This window comes from Aethalodelphis obliquidens, unplaced genomic scaffold (genome assembly GCF_003676395.1).
Source record: "Aethalodelphis obliquidens isolate GAN/ISIS:26980383/991018 unplaced genomic scaffold, ASM367639v1 scaffold31, whole genome shotgun sequence".
NCBI lineage: Eukaryota > Metazoa > Chordata > Mammalia > Artiodactyla > Delphinidae > Aethalodelphis > Aethalodelphis obliquidens.
In genome coordinates, this window is record NW_020837975.1 from 21,221,472 (window position 1) to 21,247,601 (window position 26,130).

At 54.9% G+C, this 26,130-nt stretch overlaps 1 protein-coding gene across 3 annotated transcripts in view; it reads right to left on the minus strand.

Moving 5' to 3' along the window:
• Positions 1-1,658: 1,658 nt before the first annotated feature.
• TRAM2 (translocation associated membrane protein 2) overlaps positions 1,659-26,130 on the minus strand; it is a 74,895-nt gene continuing 50,423 nt past the window's right edge. Inside the window, exons 3-12 of one of the 3 annotated variants that reach the window (XM_027127491.1) lie at positions 19,427-19,536; positions 18,837-18,953; positions 13,210-13,268; positions 11,974-12,058; positions 11,384-11,454; positions 8,753-8,857; positions 8,413-8,556; positions 7,485-7,648; positions 6,950-7,045; positions 1,659-6,373 (exon numbers count right to left, since the gene is read on the minus strand). In XM_027127491.1, coding sequence (XP_026983292.1) covers positions 6,969-7,045; positions 7,485-7,648; positions 8,413-8,556; positions 8,753-8,857; positions 11,384-11,454; positions 11,974-12,058; positions 13,210-13,268; positions 18,837-18,953; positions 19,427-19,536 — 932 coding nt within the window. In that variant the 3' untranslated portion in view covers positions 1,659-6,373; positions 6,950-6,968. Of the gene's footprint in view, positions 7,046-7,484; positions 7,649-8,412; positions 8,557-8,752; positions 8,858-11,383; positions 11,455-11,973; positions 12,059-13,209; positions 13,269-18,836; positions 18,954-19,426; positions 19,537-26,130 lie in introns of all 3 variants that reach the window. The other 2 variants (XM_027127492.1, XM_027127490.1) reach the window with 2 other exon arrangements.

Here is a 26,130-nt window from a genome sequence, read left to right on the forward strand (position 1 = left end):
AAACAGCAGACAGCCATGGGCAACAGGCCATCTGATGCCAGCAGTGTCCTGTGCCCACTGCTGGTACCAACACTCAGACAGCATCTATTCAGCACCTCCACTGACATCTGGTGGCTTTTACACACAGACTTAGCCCCATCCTCTCCTAGCCAAGTGACACCATAACACAGTCGTCCCCCTTATCCACACTTTCACTTTCCAGTTTTAGTTAAACATGGTCAGCCATGGTCTGGAAATATTAAATGGAACGCTCCAGAAATAATTCTTGTTTTAAACTGTGTGCCATTCTGAGTAGCGTGATGAGATCTTGCGCCCTCCCACTTTGTCCCTCCCGGGATCCCCAGCTGTCGGCATTGTCAGGGCTCAGTGATCCACGGTCACCTGGAGCAAGTGATCCTCTCCTGATGCGTCATCAGAAGGCCAGTAGAGCCCAGCGCTCCACCACAGCATCTGCATCATCCAGCTCACGCCACCTTGTCACTTGGGCACTCAGTCACCTCACATCGTAAGAAGAAGGGTGAGTGCAGCTCAGTAAGATGTTTTTAGAGACCACATTCACATAACTTTCATTATGGTATATGGTTATAATTGTTCTATTTTGTTATCATTGTTAATCTCTTACTGTGCCTAATTTATAGATTTCACCATAGGTAGGTATGTGTAGGAAAAAACATAGCATATTTAGGGCCCAGAACTCTCTGGGGTTTCAGGCATCCACTGGGGGGGGTCTCGGAACATTCCCATGGATGATGGGGGCAGCCGTACAGCAGGCATCAGGCACAGTGCGCCTCCTTGTGGCGCTTCCTGCCCACACACCCCATGTCACCACACTCCTTTCCACGTTCACACTTCCCTGTTAACAGACACCAGTAAAAATGAGGCTTATTACTACCCACCACTCAATGTAACTGACTCCTTCTCCATCCTTAATTCCAACTCCCTAACTCACATGACCACACGAACAAATATATATCTCAAAAGATATGCAAGAAATGACAGAGTGAAAAATGTTAGAAATGAGGCTGAAATTGATGCAAACTCGTTCTTCATATAAAAGCAAATGTGAGCAATACAAACAAGACTAGTTGATGCAAAGTCTTGCAAAAAATAAAGTTGCCAGCAATATCATTATTTTAAAGCGCTCTTATCCTTTTCAGTCTTCAGGGGAGAAACATACTCTAATCAATTCCCAGATAGCCATCTAAGAGGTGGAATAAAATAATGCTTGCAACTTAAAAAAAAAAAAAAAGCAAATGTGAGCATCCAGATAAAAAGGAATAGAAGGAATTATACCCGAGACAAGCAGGCAAATAATTCAAGGCCTTTTATTCAGTTATTTCAAAAATATTTGTCGATCATTTGTTTCAAAATGTACATTTAAAAAAATCCATACAAAACCGTAATTTGTTTTAAAACCGGACAGAAAAAAAAAGGATTTGGAAAAATGTTCACTGAAAGTAAAAAGAGCCCCCCCCCCCCAAAAAAAAAAACCCTTTTACATGAAAGCATAAATATGGCAGGTACAAATTTTCCTTGAGTTCCTTGTTGAAATTTGGTCCATAACATGAACAGGCTAAAGTAGAAAAACAAAAAAACGCTTTGTCCACATTTGCATTATGAGTTGCTCAGGGCACCGGCAGCCTCAGCTCATCCTTCAGATGTTTGTTAAACAAGAGGAACTGAAAAAATGAGGTGTGTAGTCTCATTACATAAACACTTGAATCTGTACCCAAGGAAATGGTGGTACTTACAACCAGTCAGATCTGATCAGATGACCAGGGCTGTCCATGTGTGGCCGATTCCCAGGAAAACCTCCTTCCTCTCCACACGAACAAGAAACTCTAGAACCCTTACAGCGAACTGATGGTGATGCCTCAGGTGTCACACGGCTCTTATTCCCAGATGCTGACTTATTAATGCCCCATCATGAGGATGTTTTTCCTTTTCAACAGTTTTAAAACTATATGGACTTCAAAGATGATGCTACAGTGTTCCACTTAGAGTGCCACCAGGGTCACAAGAATGACAGCAACAGAGGGAGCGTGGCTACTTTCTTCTGTGGGGATGACGACCACCCTCCCATGGGTCCTGTCCACCCCAGTGGCCAGGCACCGGAAGGGACAGACGGCCTGTGGGAAAGACCACTGGCTAGGAGAGGTATTGCACAACCCGGAAGAGCAAGGACGAGGCAGGCGAGGGGCGGGCACACCGCGTGGGGGGAAGGGGTGCCCTGCAACAGTCCCCCCGGACCCACGTCAGACGGGCACCTGTGAGCGCCGCTTGTGACCGGGAAGTGAGAGTAAACACCTTACCGCAGAAACGCGGGGTCGAACGGGAAGCAGTATGGATGAGAAGAGGCTAGAGCCAGGGTACCTCCTCTTTCACGTGCAAGGGGAGCTGGATGAGCAAGGCTTACCACGTCGGCCGAGGCGCGGAGGTCTGGTGCCCCTGGGAGCCCCGAGCTTCTCTGACAGGTAGGTGCCCATGAAGGGGCCCTCACAGCCACCAGACACAAGGGAGAAACCGGACACCACCAGACCCGGACAGTGGCGGTGAGGCTAAGATGAATGAGGTGAAACTGTCACAATCCGGTCCCTTTAACATGTAACTGTGCCAGGGCCCGGGGGGCTGGCCACACAGTGCAAGTGGAGGCCAGGAGACCATGGCACATAAGGCACTTCTGACACAAAAAGATACAGGATCAGCTCGGGGCAAAAAGGGGCCGCACAGAGCTGGAATCCCCGTGCTTTTCGGGGCCCTCCGTAAAGAGAGCGAGCCGCTGGGGGGAGGGGGCAGGGGACTGGCAGTCACCCTCAGCCCTTTGAGAGGACTCACTGTTCACGAGAGAACTAGGCTCCAGGGGGGAGCTGGTGAAGGCTCCTCGCGGGGCCGGAGACTCGGCCTAAGTTCCAAGTGATCTGTCAAGACCCAGTTCTCCAGTCCTGCCCAGTCCCTCCTGAGGAGCTGGGCTGTGAGCTAGGATGGCAGCCGGGAGGGGGAGAAAGGCCACTCCCCACAGAAGCAGAGGCCCCGGCCATCAGGAACGGGTTCTGTTCACTGGGACGCTGACGCCCCAGCAGGGGAGTGAGTCCTGTGCAGACCTCCCTGCCTTCCTGGCCCCCAGGCCTAGCACAGACCACCAAGGAGGCTGAAGCCCGAAGGAAACCCTACGTGGTGGGGGGGCTTCGCGCCACTTTGCATTTAAAAAGGCTCCCAGGGACTAGAATTGTGTGTGGAATCAGGAGGGGGCGCACTCTCCGCCCCTATACCTCTCACTCAGCACTTAGGAGGAAGTCAAAGGTACGGAGAAAGAAGGTCCCCACAGCAAACGCAGCTGCATGCATCCCAGAACAGCCCGCCCGGCGCCAAGTCTTTCAAGTCAAGAGGAGCATCTGCAGAGGTGGCCAGAGCACAGGTGTCGAGTCTGGTTTCTGAAACGTTGGTAGCTCCACCTTGGGACAGGAAGGGAAAAGGTTCTCCCCAAGATGCAGGTCTGGCTCGGCCTGCTTCTCCTTCCCCCAGAACCTGCCCTGCCTTCAGAAGGGGCACCTGTAACCTACTATAGTGTAGCTGTCAGAGCCTGGAGAGTAAAAATAACTTCCCATCACGGAGCCTCCAAGGAGGGGCACTGGCAGCTGGGATCACCCGTCCATCCCCCAGCCTCTCCCACGCCACCCTGCCCGGCGCCCCTGCACGCGTGCCAGCCAGGGATGCTGGGAGGGCGGGGGCTGCTGAGGTAGGTTAGCATCTGCTCTCCTCCTGGCGGATGGCACTGAGTGGCCTCTCAAACTTGGGGGTCTGGCCGGGCCTTCACAGAGAGTGTTTAAGACTGAAGAACACAGAACGGCCAAATCAGGACAAGCCAACCCAAGAGGCTCTCAGGACGAACTGGAAGTGAGTTCTTTCGGCCCCTGGTAACATGCTTCGAGCCAGCCTGCCATGGCTTGGCTCTGCTCTGAAGCAAACATGCCAGGCACGCCCGGGGTGACAGAACACCTACAGTTTTCCTCTCACCCTCCCCTCAAACCATTCCTGAAACTGGCCGGTGGGACGCTAGCCTCACGCATGGTCTCGGGTTTCACGCAGCAGGAAAGATTTTCCCAACTCTCAATCAGGGACCCAACCCCGTCCTTTAGGAGGTGGCGAGAGTTAGCCCGGCCCCGGGCTGGTGGTACTACCTTGAGGAGGCGCACGGTACGAGGGGCCAACTTACAGGAGACCAAGGGCACACCAAGCACGTGTGCTCTGGCGGCGATCACCTCTGAATGTGAGAAGAGTCACTGCCCGATGGCAGGACCTCGGCTGCAGCTCCCACCTCCCGAGCCCACAGCAAGGAGGCCAGGTACCCGCTGAAGGCATGACTCAGCAGTGCTCCCTGGTGGGGGGGCGGCCTCCTGCACGCAGCAGGAGCAGTGCCAAGGCCAGGGACACAGCCTGGAGAGGACTGGGCCAGGCTTAGGAGGCTGCAGGCTGACGTGGGCTGCACAGCATCCCTGGGCCAAGTAGGAACACCGGCTCAGTCACAGTCACAGCCACAGCCTCGAGCGGGGAGGGAGGACCATTTGACTGAATGGCTGAGGGGTTCCAGACTGGGCCTGCGGGGTTGGTACAAGCCGCCCTTCCACCAACATTCTGCTTTGCAGCCCAGATAAGTGTCAGAGAAGAAGAAGGAAAGATGGGAAGAATTCGCATTTTCAAAAGCACTGTCCCTCTCCTAAGGGTAATCAAAATAAGAGAAGATCTTCCCATCTCCCCGGCCTAATCCTGAACAGAGAGATGAGGGTCTACCAGGGTGTCAGGAAGCAAGTCCCCAGGCACTGGTAGATTAAAACTTCTCTCTGATGCAAGTGATCTGGAGAAGGGAGCTTGATGAAAAGACCCACTTCCCTGCCTTCTGGGTAATAATCCAGTTTGGTTTCTACTGTGATGTCAGGAAGAGGACCAGCACATCAAATGACACTAACATTCTTGTGCCCACAGCATTCAGGCCTCCTTGCTGAGAGCCTAGCTCCTTGCTGGAGGCCTTGTCTTTGGGGAGAGGGGGAGACCATGTGCGGGAAGGGGGCCAAAATATGCACATCAGCACGGCTGTGTCTGCCCATCTAACCAGCAGAGCGATTCTGAGTCAGCCTGGTTTCAAACCATCTAAAACGCTGTGGGTGTGCTCAGCAGAGGACAACGACAATTCCAAAGGACACTCAGCAAGTGAGGCCAGAGGACAGGGGGCCCAGGTGACCGACCCTGGGGCACCAGGGGCCACGGGGGGCGTAGTGTTCCTGCCGCGAGAGAGATGAAGTCAGGTGCAAGGCCGGCGCCCAACTGGGCTGCTGGGCCTGGGGTTTAGCACCAGCACGTCCCCGGCCAGGCTGCTTTGTTAACTGCTGCTTGGTTTGGTTTTGGACGCTGGTGAACAGTGGGAAGAGCAATGCAGCTGGACCTGCCGAAGAAAGGCTAGGTTGGCGCCTCCATTGTTTCTGCTGCGTTACTTTCCGGGAGGGCCCGCCGCTCTGGTCGCTTTGCCGCTGCTGCAGAGTGGGAAGACTCACCCTCCTTCAGCACATCCCTGACAGAGAGAGCGGGCTGGTGTCCAGGACCGGCCACTGGTGAGCTCTCCCGAGTCATGGGACCCGAGACAGCACCATCCTTCTGGACTGAGTCATCATGTCCCAAAGCCAAATGCCTTGGCGCTTCCAACTAGCAGCGGCCCCGCGGGGCCTCAAGATGGTGCGCGCAGGACTGGAATCATACTCTCGTCAGTTCCTCGGCACCTAGGAGACGACGATCCAGGAGGGCCAGTCTCCCCTCCTGCTGCCCATCCGCACGGGGATCTGCCGCCGGCCCTGGTGGAGGCTCCCCGGCACGAGGCTGCCGACCCGGACAGGTCCTGGGGATCTGGGTGGGGGACGGCCAGCACTACAGGCTTTGCCTCCTCTCGTTGTAAAAATCAGACACAGAAAAATTGCACAGTAAGGTAAATTAACAAGTAAAAAGAGAAGGAAACAGCTGTGAAGGAAGAGAAAGAGGAGGCCAGCAGAAAGGTAACCGTGAGAGGCCAGGCTTCTAGAAAACCCGACACAGGACAGAGGTGAGGATGTGAGGTGGCTGGAGGGAGGGAAAGAGGAAGATTTTTGGTTTTATTGAGAATGGTTCACAGAGAAAGAAGAGAAAGCCAAGACGTAAAGAAGAGGAAAAGGCCCTGTGTGAAGACAGGTTTCTACTGTGTGAGATGGGGCATCGGAGCAGGAGGGGGGCCTCCCCGCTGGGCCCGCGAGAGCATTCCTGTTCTCAGCACCTCGGCCCTAAGGAGACTTGAGTTTCTTAGTCCGTGTGGAGGTTCCGTTCTCTGCTTTCACCACTCCGTTTTCGTGGTAACCTGGGAATGAAGGGAGACAAACGCAGTGTTTCCGCTGGGGCAGGAGCGGGAGGCTGCGCACAGGATGAGCCGAGGGGACCTAGGCTGCAGCCCCCACAGCAAAGAGCACCAGCAGGCGGCTCCCAGGGGCTCCTGCCCCCCCCCCAGGGTCTTGCTTCACTTGAGGTGGGTGGTCTCCGACTGTCCTTCCGCGGGAGGGGCTGGATGACACACAGCCACCAGGGAACAGGCAGAGGCCCACCCGCCACCCGCCCGGGCCTGAGGTGGGGCCAGAGCCTAGGCCTCAGCTCCTCTCGGGCCCCTGCGGGGCACCAGCCCCCTTCAGCAAAGGTCCCAGGACACGGAACGGTCAGGAGGAGGTAGAGAGGCTGCAGGGACAAGGCCTTACTCTTCACCTGGCGCTCCTCTGACAGCAAAAGCGTGCTTTTCATTGTTGCCCTAAACACCGCGTTTGCTCGCTCAAAGTCAGGCACACCTGGCTGCAGCCCCCCCCACCCCGTACCCGCCCCACCGCCAGCCGGGCCTGACTCCTTGTCACACGCAGCCGCGCACGCGCCCTTGCCGAGCAGGCCACACCTGGAGAGAGGCCGGCGACTCAGGAAACAGAGCCTGGTGCAGACAGGCCCCCAGGCTGGACAGAGAGCGCGGGGCTGGCAGCGAGCGCCCCAGGACCTGGCGGGGGCCAGAGGAGAAGCGGCTGTCTCCCGAACGCTGCCCCCCAAGCACTGTGTCCCCTCAGGCCACCCCTGAAGAGAGAGGCAGAGCCAGCATCCTGGGAGACGGCCAGGCCGAGATGCGGAGCATGGGGGCGGGTGAGGACCCAGAGAGCATCAGCCGCCCTTGATGGGGTCCCCGAGGCCACCCTGTGGACATGCTTCCAGCCAGAGCTCCCCACCCAGCCGCCGCCCTGCCCACCGTGGCCGCGAGGGCCCCCGCCGCGTCGGCCAGCCCCACCCACAAGCCGTGTGCGCCCAGCCACGTGCCAGTCAGGCCCTGGCACGAGCCGAGGAGCCCGGGGCCTGGGAGGAGGTGGGACGGGGCAGGGGCAGGCCCGGTCCAGGGCCCTGGGGGGGTCCCCGCCCGCCCCGCCCCGCCCGGACCCGGCACTCACCCGACTCCCTCTTGATGAGCCTGGCTGCCAGCCTGGGTGCGGCGGGCACTCTGCGCTTGGCGCTCTGCTCGCTCCAGTGCTCGCGCCAGTGCCGCAGCTGGGAGTGGATGAAGCGCCACATGAGCCAGGCCTGGGCGGCGCACACCAGGAGCAGCATGCACAGCCTGTGGGCAGAGGGCTCGGTGGGCTCTGGCTGCACGTGCCCTGGGCAGGGGGCAGGCCAGGACCCCGCGGTGCCCGGCCCACCACCACCTCCGGGAAGAGCGTGGCCCGTGCCGGGCTCCGCTCCAGTGCCTCAGGGCGGGCGGAGGGACCAGCGGGAGGAGGTGACAGATGTGGGTCCAGCTCCTGTCACACCACCCCATGCCTGCTGGACCCACAGCACAGAGCACGGCCCATGTAAGCCCCGTGTACGTCGGAAGGATTCAAGTGAACTGAACTACAATGCAGCAGAAATATTTCTAGAAGTGCGGCTTCTCACCCGGCGAGCCACGTAGAAGCTGAGCAACCTGGACAAACCTCTGACCCCTGCTGGGCCCCGGGTGTCATGGAGACCGTGGCCTCCTCGCTGCCCTCCTGGCCGCTGTGCGAGGCCACTGGCCACACTGTTGAGAACACGCTGTAAAGAGCCCACGCGTGGTTGTAACAGCCAACTGAGAGGCTGGACGTGAACCCGGCACCCCCAGTGAGGCGCAGGCCAGGGGAGGAGCTCCCAGCGGCACCAGCACCAGGCCTGCGGCCTGACGGACTGGGGCCAGGGAGGGAAGACGGATGTGATGGAAGCAGGAGGCTGGCATCTCTTCTCCCCTCGGGCCAGATGTCTGAGATCCCCCCCCTAAACATCACGGTGCGGGAGACCCAGCGGTCTGCGGCCTCCTGACCTTCGGCAGAAGCTGTGCCGAGTTCGGGAGGCTCCTGCCCAACTCACCTGCAAAGTAACGTGTTGAAGTTCCCTTTCTCGGGGTCAAAGGCCTGGTTTTCCACGCGAGCGAGGCCAAAGCCAATGGCCAGCACGGCGAGGGTGAGGATGAAGAGGCGGGTGACTCCAAATGCAGCAGCCCAGGCGTTAAACCTGCCCGAGGAGCGGGGGACGTACGTCAGCCTTCAGGCAGCAAGCGGGGAGAGGGTCCAAGGGTGGCCGAGGAGGGTGCTTGAGGGATGAGGTGTCCAGAGTAAGACGCTCCAGGAAAAAATAACCCCAGGGCCCTGCCTACCGCCAGCGCGGGGCCCTCCCCTTCGCCGGGCCTCAGCCCGTCCACATCACTCACAGCTTCTCGTTGTTCTCGTCTGCAAAGTAGCAGAGCCGAGCCGTGTGGAAGAGGAACTCGGTCGAGTACTGCAGCAGGAGCAGGACCAGGCCCAGGCGGCTCAGGCTGTGGAGACACAGACAAGCCTCACAGTCCCCACGAGGTACCGCGAGAGCGGGGGGCAAGGGGCCTGGGCTCCTCTCCCCACTCCCGCCCTCCCTGCGAGCCCCGCCTCATCCTTCAGGATTCAGATCTGCTGCCACACCTTCAAGAATTTTCCTTAATACTGATATGTCACCTGTCCCTTCTGGGCCCAGCGCCCCTCCTGCTCCCACTGTGGCCCTGGCTGCCTTCGCAGCACCTGTCACTCTGTGTTCATCACCTGGCACGGGACCACGCACAGAAAAGGTGCTCAGAACAAATTGCTGAGCTTTGCGTGTAGAAATATGAGGGATTGGCGGGAGGAGATTCCTACAGTCTGATTTTTTTTTTTTGTCATCCAAGTCTTCACAGCCAAGAGGTATACGAAGAAGCAAAACTCAACACAACATCAAAATACGTGCTAGTGAACCAACCTCTTCAAACACGAGCCCCCATTCCCATGCCCCCTGCTCACTTCCGGTCATGATGCTCTTACTGACTTTCCCAGGCAGTCTGCTGCCGATTGTCGGCTGTGGTTCAAACAGACGCTAGAAGGCTGCACAGTGAAGTTACAGGTGCTGCTGAGCAGGCAGGGCCTTGGGAAGTCAGGGAGATACTGGGGGGCTGGGTGGAAAACCCGCGGGCCATGCTGAAGAGGGACCCCGTGATTCCACCCAGGGGGACCAAAGAAGTGTGGAGTCATTCAGGAAAGTCACTGGATCCTGAGAACGGTCAAGAGAATGATGTGAAAACCCAGTGTCTCCACACAGCCGAAGGTGGCCAGCAGGATCCTGCCCTTGACCATCTCAAGCCTTACCGCCCAGCCCTGCTCCCACCTCAGGGCCCTGACCCTGTGGTCCCCTCTCCTGCATAGCTCCACCCAGGTATCCACCTGCCTGGCTCTGTCACTCGCGCCTCTCTCTACCCGAGTCCCCTCCTCAGAGAGCTCTTCTCACCACAGGGGGCCAAGTGGACGAGTCAGCCGTCCCATCACCCTGCGTTACTTTCCTCCTCACACTTAACCACCTGGGGAAACTCTCTCATTTCCTTATTTATGGTCCACCCCCCGGCCCACAGAGCAGGAGAGCAGGGCCTTGTCTGCCTTCACCCAGATGGAACTGCCCCTCCTGAAGCAGGGCTGGGCCCACGGGTGAGTGAAGGCCCCCAGGGCCCAGCTCTCCCCAAACAAGACCCCGCATCGCTGGCCACTTCAAAGGTCTGTCTTCCTTGGGAAACCCTGCAGCCGAGGGTCTCTCCTTTCCCCACACTCACTCACTTCTGAAAACTAGATTAAAAGGAGTGGAGAGGGGCTTCCCTGGTGGCGCAGTGGTTGAGAGTCCGCCTGCCGATGCAGGGGACACGGGTTCATGCCCTAGTCCGGGAGGATCCCACGTGCCACGGAGCGGCAGGGCCCGTGAGCCGTGGCCGCTGAGCCTGTGCATCCGGAGCCTGTGCTCCGCAATGGGAGAGACCACAACAGTGAGAGGCCCGCGGACCGCAAAAAAAAAAAAAAAAGGAGTGGAGAGAGGCGGCCGCACCTTGAGCCGGGCCGGCCTCGCTGGGGCCGGGCCAGCGTGATTGCGAAGGACCGGCTGCTCCGCCTTCTGTTCTAGCCTCTTTCCAGAACAAGAACTCGGCCCAAACAGGGTCAGACCCTGCCCTGCTCCTCTCCGTCCCCATCCTCGCGGCACGGCTTCCTCACACCCACCTGTACAGGAGCCTGCGACATAAGAGCAGAGCTGCACCCACACGGCCTCTGCCCCTCAGAGGCCCAGCCAGGCACGGACGCCGCTCTCGGCCTCCAGAGACCACAGAGCAGACCCGGCTCCGGTCCCCCGGGTCAGTCATTCTCACGGGATGCCTGCCATGCGGACCGAGGAGACCCCGGGCACCTGAGCAGGTTATACAGCGCGTGCTCTCCTATACCGCAAAAGCCAAGCCCAAGAAAAGTCCAAACTAGAAGGACAGGTCCTGCTCAGCAGTGATTCTCTTCACAAGAGACACTCAAGGCAACAGCAACTCTGCTGACATGAGGACAACCAAACAGTGATGACTCTACCCCTCATTACAAATCGAAGGGAAGGGGAGTCCGGGGCCACGGGCTCTGACAGCGCCGCCGGCTGGATGCACGGGGCAGGAGCCCCGCTCAGGCTGCCCTCAACCTGCAAAGCCCTGGTTCACGGCCCGCGTCCCTGGGATCCTGCCCTGGCCCTGTCTCGGGTTGAGGTAGTCGCTCCTCTGGGTTCCCACGGCAGGTGGTCCCTACGGTAGCACAGTGCTCATCCCACTAACCATCTTTACCTTTGTCTGTAACTGTCTCTCCTGCTCGGCAGAGAATGATCCAGTAACCATAAAGGAACCCTCCATTATCCATCTGTGTGTTTCCAGGTCTTAGCATGGTGCTCGGCACACAGTAAGTGACTAAGAAATGCCTCCTGATTAAATGACTGTGTGGAGAGAGGCACAGACATAAAAGGCAGGGAGATCTGGCCCGCTCCGGGTGTCACTCACTTGAAGAGGTACGCGCCCGCAATATGGACCAGGTACAGGCAGATGTACTGGAGCTGCCGGGGAATCTCCTCCTGCAGACAAGAGAGGCAAACAGGACATGTGCTCATTCCCTACCTGGAGATGCAGGGGGAGGTAGAGGAACAGGGAGTGCAGAAGGACATGGCAGGCCTGCGGAGCGGGGCTGCCAGACAGCCCCAGGTCCCACCGGGGACACGCGCACCTGGCTGCACAAAGTCTGAAGGCGACTCAGTGGTCAGGGGGCGGGACTAGGTTGAGAAAGAAGAGACAGGGACTGGGGAACAGGGCTTTAGGAAATCAGCCAGAGAGAAGCTTTAAAAAAAAAAAAAACAACTGAAGGAAAGGCAAAGAACTCTCCATCCGCTCCCCCGAAGATGAGTCAGGCCCCCCAAAGCCACATGTCTCGTGTGGGAGTCTGACAAGGCAGCCCCCCTCCTGGAGGTCATCAGGGAGATTCCAACAGGCACTGGCTCAGCATCTCACTCAACCCGCCAACACACCCCCGTGTCCACCCCCACACGTGGGCGGCCAGAGGGAGGGCCAGCAGCATCAGAGGGGCCACCAGTACTCACCTTCCGTACCTTCTGGAAGTAGAGCTCAGGAAGTGCATGCAGCCAGTAGGCCAGCTGGCACAGGTAGAAGAACTTCACCTGGAAGCTGGAGACAAGGGGGCCAGTCACCCAGAGGGATAGAGAGAAGCCCCTACAGGTGCTCGCCAAGCACAGGGTGGGGTGGGGGCAAGGGCCAGGCGGTGTGAGGAGCTGGGCCGAGAGGGAGGAATGGAGGGGTGGGGGGATGGTGAGCTCCACGCCCCTGAGCCCAGGACACTGCTCCACACACAAGACCATGCACGTGGAGGGACATGGGAAGTCCATGAAAAGACACAAGAAGGATGAAGAGAGAGCAGAGGAGGGAAGGCTGAGGAGGGAGCCGAATCCAGAGCGCTGTCGGGGCAGGAGATGCCAGGTGGCAGGAATGAGCTGAGGAATAAAGGGGTCTCAGCACCAGAGGGAGGACCTAACTCTGCTCAGTCCCCAGTGCTGCTGTTCTAAGGGCCGTGGTCTCTGGGCGATGTGGGCCCAGCTCTGCCCTCCCGGTGTCCTGTCGGCGCAGGAGAGGAGGGGCACTGCCTCCCGTGGAGGCCTGAGGGGAGATGTGTGCAGACGTGTGCAGGTGCCAGGAGGGCGCAGCCCAGAAAGCTCCGTGCAGAGGCTCTGCTTCCCCGCCCCTCCCAGGCGCTGTAGGAACCTGCTACAGACCCAATGTTTGCACCCCCTCGAAATTCACACGTTGAAATCCTAACCCCTACGGTGATGGTACCGGGACGTGGGGCCTCTGGGAGGTGATTAGGTCACGGGGCTGGAGCCCCCCAGAGTGGGATTAGTGCCCTTGTGAAAGAGGCCCCTCTCTGCTTCCGCACGTGAGGACACAGAAGATGTCATCCATGAAGCAGGAAGCGGCCTCACCAGACACTGGGTCTGCCAGCCTCCAGAACTGTGAGGAAGGGATGTCTGCTGTTTATAAGCCCCTGGGAACCCTGCCACCTGTGGTGCTCTGTGATGGCAGCCTGGGCAGAGACAGGGCCCTGTGCCCGGGCTCCTGCAGTTGACGTGTCATTTCAGGAACTGCCCGTAAGAACACGGGGAGGAAGCAGCTCCCAGACGTCTGCCTCCACGACACTGGGCCCTGCCAGGCTCGGGGGCGCTCTGGTCCTCGGGCTCGCCGGCCTGTGTTCTGCCCACATTGTGGGGTGAGAAGCCAGTGCACCAGCCCGCTCCTCCCTGGGGACCGAGGGTGACAATACTCACGGGAGGTACACATGCGGATAGTCTTCCCAGAGGCTCCTTGGGTTTGTTAAATATCCTTCCTGTAGTGGACGGGGAGAGACAGCGTTTAGAAATGTGAACGTGAGGCCTGCTGGGCGGGCCTGGGGGTCAGGGGTCAGGGTCGCACCTAGTCCCCAGCTGCCAGAATGAGGAAGGAACAGGAAACGTGAACATGGAACCCCTCTGGCACTTGGCCCGTCTCTTTACTATGGAAAAGAGCCGTGATGTAGGAGGAAGAGCCCTGCTCTGGGGTCAGAGGACCCGAGTCTGACTGTGGGTCTGACACTGATCAGCTGCGTCCTCTGAGCGAGTCAGTCTCCCTGAGCTCCAGCTGGCTCCTCTGGAAAACGAGGATCAAAATACCCTCCCAGAGTTATTGTTAGAAATAAATGTGACAGTTTATGTTTACGTGACAGCGTCGAGTGTTACGCCTGGCGTGCAGGCACTCAGGAAATGCTTGTAGAGTGAATGAGCAAATGGACTCCGGAGCCACCGTCCCCTGGAAAAACGAAAAGCCTACTTTGGCTCTTCACACCACCACAAATAAAAAGTATGGCAGGACCCCACAGGCCTCCCCGACGGGCCTCACGTGTGACACTTATCACATAGCACCATCACTGCTGGCCGCCAGGGCTCTGCTCGTGCCTTCTTTTTCTGGCGCCTCCTTGCATCTCCAGTATCTAGCCCAGGTCCTCTTACAGAGTAGGGGAGGTGACCTGAAAACCCTCCTGTTACAAAACATCTGGACATGCTGGATGCAGTCTAACAAATGTTCTTTTCAATGCAAAGCTGAGCTCACAATAAGAAAGGGAAAACCCGAGGGCCCAAGAGGGTAGGGAGCTAAAAGCCTGAGCGGGTGAGGCTGTAGGGCCAGAGCTTTCGCGCCTGCGTGGGAACAGAAGATCCTTAAAGGGCCAGCACCCCAGAGAAAAGGGAGACTAGGAAGGGTCCGACGAGCAAGGCAGGGAGAAGAGGACCATGTCTGCTCACCCGGGGCTCAGGATGGAAACAAAAATATGACCCCCTGAAAATCTGTAACTTCAGATTCGCTTTCACGTGGGTTTGGAGCTCAAATGGACATCACCTGTGTGTCTAGGCGCCCTCACACTAAGAACTTGGTATTAACAGTATCTGTGGGCCGGTGAGGCCATCGGGACGTACTTTCATCCGAGAACGTACAGGGTTCTCACACACACAACCTTGCTAAAGATGAGTTGATAATCCAAGATTACAGAACATACGCGGAACGGCCCACCACGAGCAAAAGGAGGCTGACGCCACGCGACGCTCAGAGAGGGCGGAGGAGGTGACGCCAGCCTGACCTCCTTTTAGAGACAGGGAAAGGAGGGAGTTCCCAAAACAAGGGGGCTTCTTGGCAGCACGACTGAATTCTGAGCTGCGCCTCAAGCCTCCTGGTCCAAGCGCCCCAGGCCTGGCTGTCCTGGTGAGTCAGAAATAAACCAACCGACTGGTGGCTTTGATGAGGAGGCCCAAAGCCTCAGATGTTCCCACCGGGACTGAGGACGGGGCTGCCCTGGGCGAGGAGGAGGCCCAGCAGTTCCCAGAGGAGCCTCCAGGTGACTACTGGAGCCTCAGTCATACTCCCACCCAGACCCTGAGTCCCTAAGTGCCCCTGGACATTTCAGATACGACCAGGGCCTCATTAGCACAATGACTCAACAGACGGGTCCCATCAGGCGCAGGCCCCAGGGCAGTCACAGTAACATAGGTTTGAAGGAAAGGGTCTCCCCACCAGACCCTCCCGGCCACATTCCATCTCCCCCTCAGAGTCCGGCAGAGGTGGGAGGCTCTGGGGCGCGCGGGGGTGGGAGGAGAGGGCTTTTCCGCACCCACACTGGGGCCACCCCTCTTTGCCCCCCACACGCCGCCTGCATCAGATGCCGGCCCCGGGCACACAGGTTCACGGCCTTCGCCCTCCCTACCCCCTTTTCCAGGGAAACCGAAGTGGGGAGGCCATTCCTTCCTAGAGGAAACACCAATGTATTTAAGGATGAAAATGGTACTTCTGGGATCGAAGTGGGAGAAGAATTTCTGCCAAAAAGACTGGCCAAGAAAAGCAGCCCTGACAGAAATCTAAGAGCTCAAAAAGCCCAGACGATCCTGTGATTTTAAACAGGGACCCTCCCCAGCTTGGCGCTTTACTTAGGAGACAAAGAAATCAGAACTGTGAAGCCAACCAGCAGAGAAAACGCCCCAGAACAATGCTGCCGGCCTGTGAGGGGCAGTCCCGGGCGGAGGGAGGCAAGCAAGGCGGCCAGAGGAAGAATGACTCACTGAGAACAGTCTTTTCCAGACCTCGGGCCAGGCAACCGCCCAGGGAGGCTGGGCCGGGGCCCCTCGGAGCTCAGCACAGCACACCGAGTGTGGGCTCACCCCCGGATCCCACCCGCCGGTGGGCCTGCCGTCTGGGGGGGCGGCCTTTAAGATCCTCTGTTCTCTCCTGATTCTACAAATCAACCAGGAGCAAGGGAGGCCTCAGCGGGCTGGCACACCCCCTCCCCTCCCCTGCAGTCTTCCTTTCCAGTGGATGAACAAAAAGCACCACAGGAAGAGAGAACAGCATCTAGTCCTGACACAGCCAGCTGCTGCCTGGACCCAGTGGTCCTTCAGGAACACCCACTGCTGAGGTTCTGCTGCAGGCAGTCTGTGTGTCAGAAGGCAGCCCTTACCTGAGCCCCTGCCTCAGAGGCGCTCCCGCTGAGCGCTGGGCTGCAGGTTTAAACTGTGAAGGGAGGCACCCTGGGAAGCCAGGCACCCTCCCACCCTGCTTTCCCAGTACAGCGTTTTGCTTCCCCTGAACGATGAACAGTAGCTGAGAGCTAGACTAAAGGTAGGAGGTCGACATTCTTATTAAATTATCAGTTGGCCCATCTACGACCCCATCACCCTGCCTGGATCAATGCAGAGAGAAATGTCTGAATTCAACACCAAGATCAAGCTGGTTATTTCGTGGGGGGAGGGGTTTAGGGTCAATTTTTACTTTCTTTTTCAAACTTTTATGTATGGCTTATTTTTTTTTAAATGATCATCTATGATGTTCATAAAAACAAGCAATTCATTACTTTAAAAACTGTTGAAGGTTGGAACAAGAAGAGGCATTCGCAGTCGACTTATTCCCTCTCAGGACAATATTGAGTGAGCACCTAGCGTGCACCAGGAACTGCGCTTGGGGGATAGCAGTGCGCACGGTGCCTGCTCCCAGCAGCTCGGGGGCTAGTATGAGGGAGAGGCAGGCAGCAGAGAACACACAGCTCAAGAAAATGCCACAGCAACAGGCGTGGTGCAGCAGACACAAGTGTGCGGGGAGTTCTCTGCAGAGGTTACGTGTAGGTGGAGACCTGGATGGCATGGGGTGTCAGGGGACAGAGCACTGCAGCAGAGGAAGCACCCCTGCAAAGCGCAGGAGGCAGGAGAGCCAGGAGAGTCAGAGGAACAGGGGGGCTGGGGCCAGCGAGCCAGACGGATAAGGCCAGCAGCACCCGGAACACAGGAGTGAGGAGGGAGCGAGGAGGGAGACCCACTTCAGCACGAGCGCGACAGGGGATTTGAGGCAGGGGATGCGAGACCTGGTTTATGTTCTAAAAAGATCTGTCTGGCTGGGCAGACGATGGATTGGGGTGAGCGGACACAGGAGTGGAAACGGCCTCCTTCCAGAAGTGGTCCAGCAAGAGATGCAGCTCAGGGCCTCCTGACCATGGCACTAGTGACACCTGGGGCCAGACTGTCTTTGCTGTGGGACTGTCCTGGGCACGACAGGACATTCTGCTGCATCGCTGGCCTCGACCCACGAGATGCTGGTAGCATACTGTCAAGCATCCCCTGGAGAGACCCATGGGCCCGGGGGCAGAGGTGCAGGCAGAGAGCAGCGACAGACGCTCCACGTGCTGGTGGCAGTGGGTGGGGGAACCTGCCGACGGACTGACCGGAGAGCGAAAGAGAAGAATCGAGAACAAGTCCATCATAACAGAAACATAGGATTTAAAAAACTAGCTGTTTTCACTCCTTTTACAAAACGACCCTCTCTTCTTCAGTCACCTTCACTCCGTGCAGAATGGCCTGGAGGGAGCAGGTGAGGTCTGAGAGCCACACGATGTATCAGGACCTGGGGTCACTGGAACTTTCCAGGCTCCCTTGGTCTCTATTCTCCTTCTGGAGATGCTGAGTGGAGACCTGGCTATCACCATGGTAAAAGCCTGTTATAAACGTCCCCAGAAAAGCGTAGCAGCTCCAGACTAACGAGCATCATTTCTAAGCCCTGGACGGCCCAGGAGCCTTGCACACTCTGGAACTGGGGGGAAGTCCCTTGGCTGTTGGCCTGCGAATCTGGTGAAACTGGGTCACAGCTGGGGTGGACGGTGGGTTGAGGCAGAAAGGGCAAAAGTGATTCAGAGATGAGGCAACGCTTCTCCTGCAAGAGCAGTTAAATGTCCGTGGGACCCGAGGGCTGTTCTGCTTCAAAGCAGCTCGGGGTCTCCAGAGGCCGCGTAAACCAAACACCCAGTGGCTGGGAGAGGCCTGAGCCCAGCCGTACCTAGACTTCCCGGGGCCGCACGTGGGCTGCACAAAGGTAGGGGGCGCTACTCACACAGACCACACACGAAGTCTGCCCCAGGGGGAGTACAATGTGGCAGGCCTGCTCCAGAGCACAGAGGCCTTGGGCCCTGCATTGAAAATTCCTATTGTTCTGTGATTAAATGATAATAGAAATAAAGGTAATATACAAAAGGGCATGCTGAGTCCCGCTTTGAGAATATGGATTCAGCGTTCAGCTCGCAGACAGATAGGTTGGTCTTGAAGACGGGAAAGCTCATCACTGTTGCTAAGGAAGGGGAAGGGGGTGAGAGGTCAGGGGAGGCAGGGAAGGAAGCTTCTAGGAGGTCACAGGGTTGCTGAATTTTCCAAGCCCCGGCCCTGGATTTCTCACAGGACAATTCTAGCTCCTGAGGAAGAGACCCGGTTACAGACAGGAGGTGCTCCAGGTTGGGGGGGAATGGAGGGGATTAAACACTTCCTAGGACGACAGGCTTGTTACAAAGGACCCCGAAGGGCTGTCCACATTCCTTTGTACGAAGGAATTTTGCTGTATCAAAGGTTGCTTGAAATAAGAGTATTCTTGTGCAAAAGGGGAGGTGAGTCAACTGTCTGGTCCTCCAGGCATTCGTAGAAACAGCACTGACTCTGATGGGACCTGACGTGCATGCAGGGGGAGGCTGGCTGAGCCTCAGCAGGCCAGTGTGGTGCAACAGAACCAGACCCTCAAGTCCAAGGCCTGGCCACTTCAGAGCCACTGACCATGGGGCCACTGTGAAATCTGAGCTTGGATTTCTTCAATCCATAACACAGGTACCGGAATGAACATAAAACTCAGCTCAGGGGACAGCACCGTGCGAGGGCCCCAGGACGGAACACAGAGCTGTGGAGCTATACGCTGTCATCACCGTGACATCACATCATAACGACAAGTGTTTACTTTTGGACCAGAGGACGCTCCCCAGCTATTAAACAGCATCTAAACCACTGACTCCTCTCTCACAGCGATAACACGGCAGCCCGGGCCCCAGCCATCAGCAGCCCCTAGGACCACTCACCGTCACCACCACGTAGAAGCACCAGATCACCGAGCTGAGGTGAAAGACGACCAGCTGTCCAGATTCGTTGAACTTGCTGTGCTTGACCTTGGAGAGATGAAGCCGTTTGCTGATTTTCTAAAGAAGAGAATCCTGCATATTAACATGAGTGTACAGGTAACGGCAAGGTTTCAAACTCCTGTTTTCTCCCCACAAAAGGGCTGAAGTTTGAAGCCAGCCTCATCCAAGTTATTTCATGGAAGCCTCGTGTGTGCGTATAGTGTTTAGTTTAAGGCAAGCATTTTGAGAAAGCGGCGAGATGAATGTCTTTAGCTGAGATGTAAAGAAAACATCCCCCAAGGGTTGCTGTGTTCGACCCCTGAGGACATCGTGTCGTCATACGTCAGGCAGCTCCCTCCCGTTAATAAACACTGTGGTCCCACGTGCTACGAAGGCTTTGAGGGGGACGGAGACCAAACTGTGGTGCAGGAGATCCGGTTGCTGTAGGACCAACCAGGGCCTCCAAACAAAGCGGAAGCCTCACAGCTGCAGCCGCTCCACCCGCCGAACCCCCCCAGCTTCCCATCTCGGAATCCAGACACGTCACTCACGTCTAAAATGTACTCCTGCACCACAGCGTGCAGGATGATGGTGATGAAGATGTAGAACAAGACTGTGACCAGGTCCTTCGGCCCGTAGTGGTAGTGCACCGTCTCGCCATCTGTGGAGGCAACGAGAGCCACGTCAGCATCCCTGGGTGAGGAAGTGCTCTGGGACCCAAAACTGAAAGGAGATCTGGAGCAGAATGTGCTATCAAACGCTTCCCTTTGGCTGTAACCCCAGACTTAGAGGATGTTCTTCCCGAGAACCCCACCCACCCTCTGGACTTGGCCCTTGGGAGCACCAGTGCAGAGGGGAAAGGAGAAGCCAGCACACGGCGTATCATGACGATGTCTCCTGATCGGGGCAGGAAGGCACAGTGGCTGCAGCCAGCAACTGGAGACCACCAACCTCCATCATTCCCTGGCTGTGTGACTATAGAAGAGTGACCAACCTCTCTGAGCCGTAATCGCCTTCCCTGTAAAAATGGGATTGCAGTTATACTTCATCGAGGACGCATGATGCAGGGTTAAGAGTGTGGACTCAGGACTTCCCTGGTGGCACAGTGGTTAAGAATCCGCCTGCCAATGCAGGGGACATGGGTTTGATCCCTGGTCCAGGAAGATCCCACATGCCACGGACTAACTAAGCCCGTGTGCCACAGCTACAGAGCCTGTGCTCTAGAGCCCACGAGCCACAACTATCGAAGCCTGCACACCTAGAGCCCGTGCCCTGCAGCAAAGAGAAGCCATCGCAATGAGAAGCCCACGCACCACAACAAAGAGTAGCCCCTGCTCTCCACAACTAGAGAAAGCGCGCAGCAATGAAGACCCAACGCAGCCAAAAACAAAAATAATTAAAAAAAAAAAAAAAAAGAGTGTGGACTCAGAAACCTGAGCTTGTATCAAAGCTCTGCCATTTATTTCCTCCCTCTTTGTTTTTATTTTTTTGATATTGATTTTTTTTTTTTTTTTTTGCCAAACCACGCAGCTTGTGGGATCTCAGTTCCTGAACCAGAGATTGAACCCAGGCCACGGCAGTGGAAGCCCAGAATTGTAACCACTAGGCCACCAGGGAACCCACACCTCCCTCTTTTTCAAAAAAATTGAAGTATAGTTGATTTATAATATTGTGTCAGTTACAGGTGTACAGCAAAATGGTTCAGCTATATATATTTTTTAGATTATGTTCCAGTATAGGTTATTACAAGATATTGAATATAGTCCCTTGTGCTATCCATTAAATGCTTGTTGCTTGTCTATTTTATATATAGTTGTGTGCATCTATTAATCCCATACTCCTAATTTATCCCTCCCACCACCTTCCCCTCTGGTAACTAACTATAAGCTTGTTTTCTATGTCTATCTGTTTCTGTTTTGTAAACAGATTTATTGTATTATTTTTTAGATTCCACATATGAGTGATACCATATTTGTCTCTGACTTACTTCACTTAGTATGATAATCTCTAGGTCCATCCATGCTGCTGCAAATGGCATTATTTCATTCTTTTTTATGGCTGAGTGATACTCCATTGTGTGTGCATGTGCGTGTATAAAACTCCTTCTTTATCCAGAAAAAAAAAAGATGAAAACTTTAATTCAAAAAGATACATGCATCCCAATGTTCACAGCAGCACTATTTACAAGAGCCAAGACATGGAAGCAACCTAAGTGTCCATCAACAGACAAATGGATAAAGAAAATGTCATTTATTTCCTGTGTGACTCTGGAGCACCTCTGACCTTTCTGTGCCTCAGATTCCTCATCTGTAAAATGAGGATAACAGCAGTTCCTGTACTGCAGAGTTACTGTGAGAATGAGGTGACTTCAAAAGTGCAAAGCGCTTACTTAGAATAGTATCTGGTGCACAGTAAGCGCTATACATGTATTTGCTATTATTTTTGTTGTTGTTGGGCTATTGTGAGGATTAAACGAGATAATCTGTATGCAAGATACTTATCAGTGCCTATAACCATGGTAGGCATGCACTAAATAGTAGTTTAATAAAATATTATTTAGTAGTAATAAATTAGATGGAATCCCAGGTATCTAAGTTTTGTAAAGCTCTGCTACTACAGCCTCTCTCTCCGCGGACAGAGGAGGATTCGTGCCTTTGTTCCAGTTGGCAGGCCTGGATCCCTGGTGCTCTGTGGCCCGCCCTCCCCCAAGCAGACACATTGGCCCCCTTTCCAGCTGTGCTGCTTTCGTGCTGAGTCACACACGAGTCATCTCTCTTTGCTGGGATGCGTTTACCAGAAGGCAGGCCAGGGTGGGTGAGTTTCAGGGTGGCTGCAGAGCGAAGCAGAGCTGATTGGGTCACTCTGGGAGTCAACCCATGACCCCGCCACCCTGGACTGGGAGAATGCACTGGTGGTCGGGGGGTGGGGGTGGGGTGGGAGGGGGCAGTAAAGACATGGAGTGCATGAACTTTGAGATCAGACAAGCTTTCCCTTTTCCTCTCCCTCCTACCTTCCACAAAGACCCTACTCTGTGAGAGCCACTGGGCTAATTATTGAAACACGGAGATAAAAGACGCTGCCCTGGCTTCAGAGAGCACAGACCAGTGGGGAGACTGACAAATAAATGTACAATGACCTACAGACAGGCAGACAGCCACACAGGGAGCCAAGGCAATGGAGGGCCGACTCCAGCTGGGGCAGCCCCTCAGGGTAAACAGGAAGATATAGAAACTTGAGAACAAGCTGGGGCAGTCAGGTGTGGGGAGGAGGGCATCCTGGGCAGAGGACGCAGCATCTGCTAAGGATGCAGGCAAGGAGGATGCAGTGCTGCAGGCAGCCAGGGTACCACGTCAAGGGGTGTGGACTTTATCCTGAAGGCAAGGTGGAAACATCAAAGAATTCAAACTCAATAGGAAAATGAACAAATCTGGGCTTCAGAAAGTTTACTCTGGCAGCAGTAAACAGCATCGTGCCTGGAGGTAGACACCAGTGATGCAGGTAAGGAACCACAGGGACCTGAATTAAAGGGGAAAACGGAACAGGGAGGGAGGAGGGCCATCAGCGGCAGAGACCTGGTAAGACTAGGTGACTGACCCGGGAAGGGACTGAGATCAGGGAGGGGAATCAGCACTGAGGAGGAAACATGCGAGGAAGGGAAGAGATGGGCGTATGGGTCAGCCTCTCCTTCCTGCCTCCATCATAGGGCTGGCATTACCCTTGCCCTGCCTTCTTCATAAGGGAGGATCAAAGGAGACTAATTAGATGGCAGCATATTTTGAAACTATAAAATAACTAAACACATGCAAATTTCACCATCGAGACCAGCCTTATGAGGCAAAATAGGATTTATCCTCAATCAAATGAGCATGGTCCCATAGCAGTTAAATGACGTGTGTCAAGACTTTGGATTATCCATCTTAAAGCCTCTTCAGGTCACCTCCATTCGTCACCCCGTATACTATGGTTCCAAAGAGATGTGACCAGAGCCTTAAAACCTTCTTGAAACAAGAATGGATGGATAGACTAATACATTCTTTTTTCCTTTGCTGATGAGAGCTCCTTGCATGTTTATTCATCCACTAATAAACCACGTGCAGGGCCCCGTGCTGGGGACAGCAGGGTACGAGGGCATGGCCCTGCCCTCTCAGAGCTTAGCCAGTGCACACCAAATTCTCTACACCTAAAAACCAGAGGCCAATAACAACAGCAACAGCAAAAACAAAAACAACCAGATTGAAAAATGGGCAAAGATTTGCCACAATATGGATGGACCTAGAGATTATCATACTAAGTGAAGTGAGTCAGACAGACAAAGAAAGACAAATATCATGTGATATCACTTATATGTGGAATCTAAAATATGATACAGGGGCTTCCCTGGTGGCGCAGTGGTTGAGAGTCCGCCTGCCGATGCAGGGGACACGGGTTTGTGCCCCGGTCCGGGAAGATCCCACATGCCGCGGAGCGGCTGGGCCCGTGAGCCATGGCCTCTGAGCCTGAGCGTCCGGAGCCTGTGCTCCGCAATGAGAGAGGCCACAACATTGAGAGGCCCGCGTACCGCAAAAAAAAAAAATAATAATAAAATAAAATATGATACAAATGAACTTATGTACAAAACAAAAACAGACTCACAGACACAGAGAACAAACTTATGGTTACCAAAGTGGAGAGGGAGAGGAGGGATAAATTAGGAGTTTGGGATTAGCAAATACAACCTACTATAGATAAAATAAACAACAAGGTCCTACTGTATTGCGCCGGGGTACTATCATTAGGGAAATGTAGATCAAAACCGCAATGAGATACCATCTCAAACCCATGAGAATAGCCACAATTTAAAACAAAAAAAACCAAACAAACAAAAAACAGAAAATAACAAGTGTTGACGAGGGTGTGGACAAATTGGAACCTTTGTGCATTGTTTGTGAAAATGTAAAATGGTACAGTCACTATCAGAAACAGCAAGATGATTCCTTAGAAAACTAACAATAGAACTACCAGATGGTCCAGCAATCCTACTTCTGGATACAGACTCAAAAGAACTAGAAGCAGGATCTTGATGAAATATCTGTACACCCATGTTCATAGCACTATTCACAACAGCCAAAGGTAGAAACTACCCAAGTGTCTATCAACAGATGAATGGAAAGACGAAATGTGGTCTATACGTACAACAGAACATTATTCAGCCTTAAAAAGGAAGGAAATCCTGTCACATGCTACACAGAGATGAACCTGAAGGACATAACGCTAAGGGAAATAAGCCGTCACTAAAAGACGAATACTGTATGATTCCATCACAGGAGCTTCCCAGAGGAGGAAAATTCACAGAGACAGAAAGAACGCGGTTGGCAGGGGCTGGGGGCAGGGAGGATGGGGAGTTGCTGTTTAACGGATACAAAGTCTCGGTTTTGCAATGAAGAGTTCTGGAGGTTGCACAACAGTGTGAATGTACTTAACACTACTGAACCGTACACTCAGAGATGATTAAGATGGTCCATTTCACGGTATGTGTATTTCGCTATAATTTAAAAAAAACACCAGGCCAGGTGTGATCAGTGCTGTGATGTGGCAGGAAATGAGGAGGGGCAGGGCCCTGGGGAGGAAGGGTCACTGAATGCAGGCCAGAGAGCTGGTGAGGGTGGAGTGGTCCGAGCGGAGGCATCCGGGGAAGGTCCAGCTGGACAGAGGATTGGCGTGACCTGCAGAGCAGGGGTGGGCAAGCCATGCCACGGGGGGCTCCCCCGACAGGTCGTGGTAAGTCACGCTTCCAAAGGCAAGGGAAGGTTCTGGAGGACTGAGTCACAGACGCGCTCTTCCTGCCAGGTGGATGGGCTGGGGGGCCGGAATGGGGCCAGGAGGGCAGTCAGGAGGCACTCACAGGAGCCCAGGCTGGGGGGTGGGAGCGCCCTGCACTCAGATGGCGGCAGTGTGGTGGAGAAGACAAGTTGGGAGAGGTGTGGGTGATGGAACCAAAAGGACCAGCTGGCAGACTGGCCGTGGAGAAAGATCCTGAAGTTCCCTCTGTAGCCCCCGTGCTTTCAGAATGCTTCAGCGTGCTCTCGTTTGATCCCTGTAACCACCCACAGCGTGGGCAGAGGGGATGAAGAAACAGGGTTCACGGGGTAAAGGGACAGGGGCCATTTCTCAGATCTCCCAGTGTCCGGCTGCCCCGCCCCACCCCCAAAGCCACCTCACATCCCCCGCCCCCCTGCTGGTAAGAAGCTGCTGCTTTGATCTCTCTCTCCCTACAACAGAACAAGCAGCATGGTATCCAGATACTCACGAGCTGTGCTCTGATGCATGCAGATTACCTCTGCTGCTTGCCCCTTGTCTGCTGCCTGCCTGCTTTTCAACAGGGCAGGAAAGTAGATTGGTTTGGCCCCTTCTGCTTGCCACAGAGCTGTGGAGGTTGGAACTTTGTGTTTTTCCAAGAGGCTATAAACAAATGGATATTCTGGGGTTTTTTTCTTTTTAAATTTTTGGCTGCTCACTAATTCTTATAAAAATCCTCTCACTCCCCAAGTTAGAGCTCTGACCCTCTAAGCAGTGCCCCTATCCTGCATGAGCTCTCAGAAAGAACGGCGATGGCCTGGCAGTGAGTGACTGATTTTTCAGAAGAGTATGTTTCAGCACATCTCTGAGCTCTTAGACCAGAGAAGCGATTCTGGCCCTGAGTCACGGCAAAACGCCCGCAGAGACCAGGTGGGGAATGCAATGAGCAAAGTGGTCCGTGCGTCTTAAGATAAATCCTTTCAGCACAGAGGCCGCTGCACTAAACAGGGAATGGTCTTCAGTGCCACAATATGCTCCCCACTGTTCTTCCTCAGCTCTAGGGCCCTCTTGGTCTGTCTTCCACATTTCCACTTTGAGAGAGAAACAAGTTTAAGATCCACTTCCATTTCAACCTTACTTAAAGAAAAACAATTCAAACTGGGATACATGGTGGCTGCCAGGCAGTCTTAATGTCAGGAAGACATTAGAGAGGAGTGGAGACTGTGGCAAAGTGCAGAGTGCATGTCCCAAGGGGTGAAGGAAGGAGTGGGGAAGGCGCCGGGAGGGGCGTGGCCCCATATTTCAAAAGCAAAGAGAGAAATCCCTACGTGAATCATCTGATTTTAAAATGCCGGTGACTAATTCCAAAACTGTAAAAACACTTTATGGGCCAACACCAAACTGGCTAAGGAAAGTACACAAGCCAACTCTGACCACAGGCCACCAATTTGCAATCCCTAGCCCAGACGACCCCTGACAC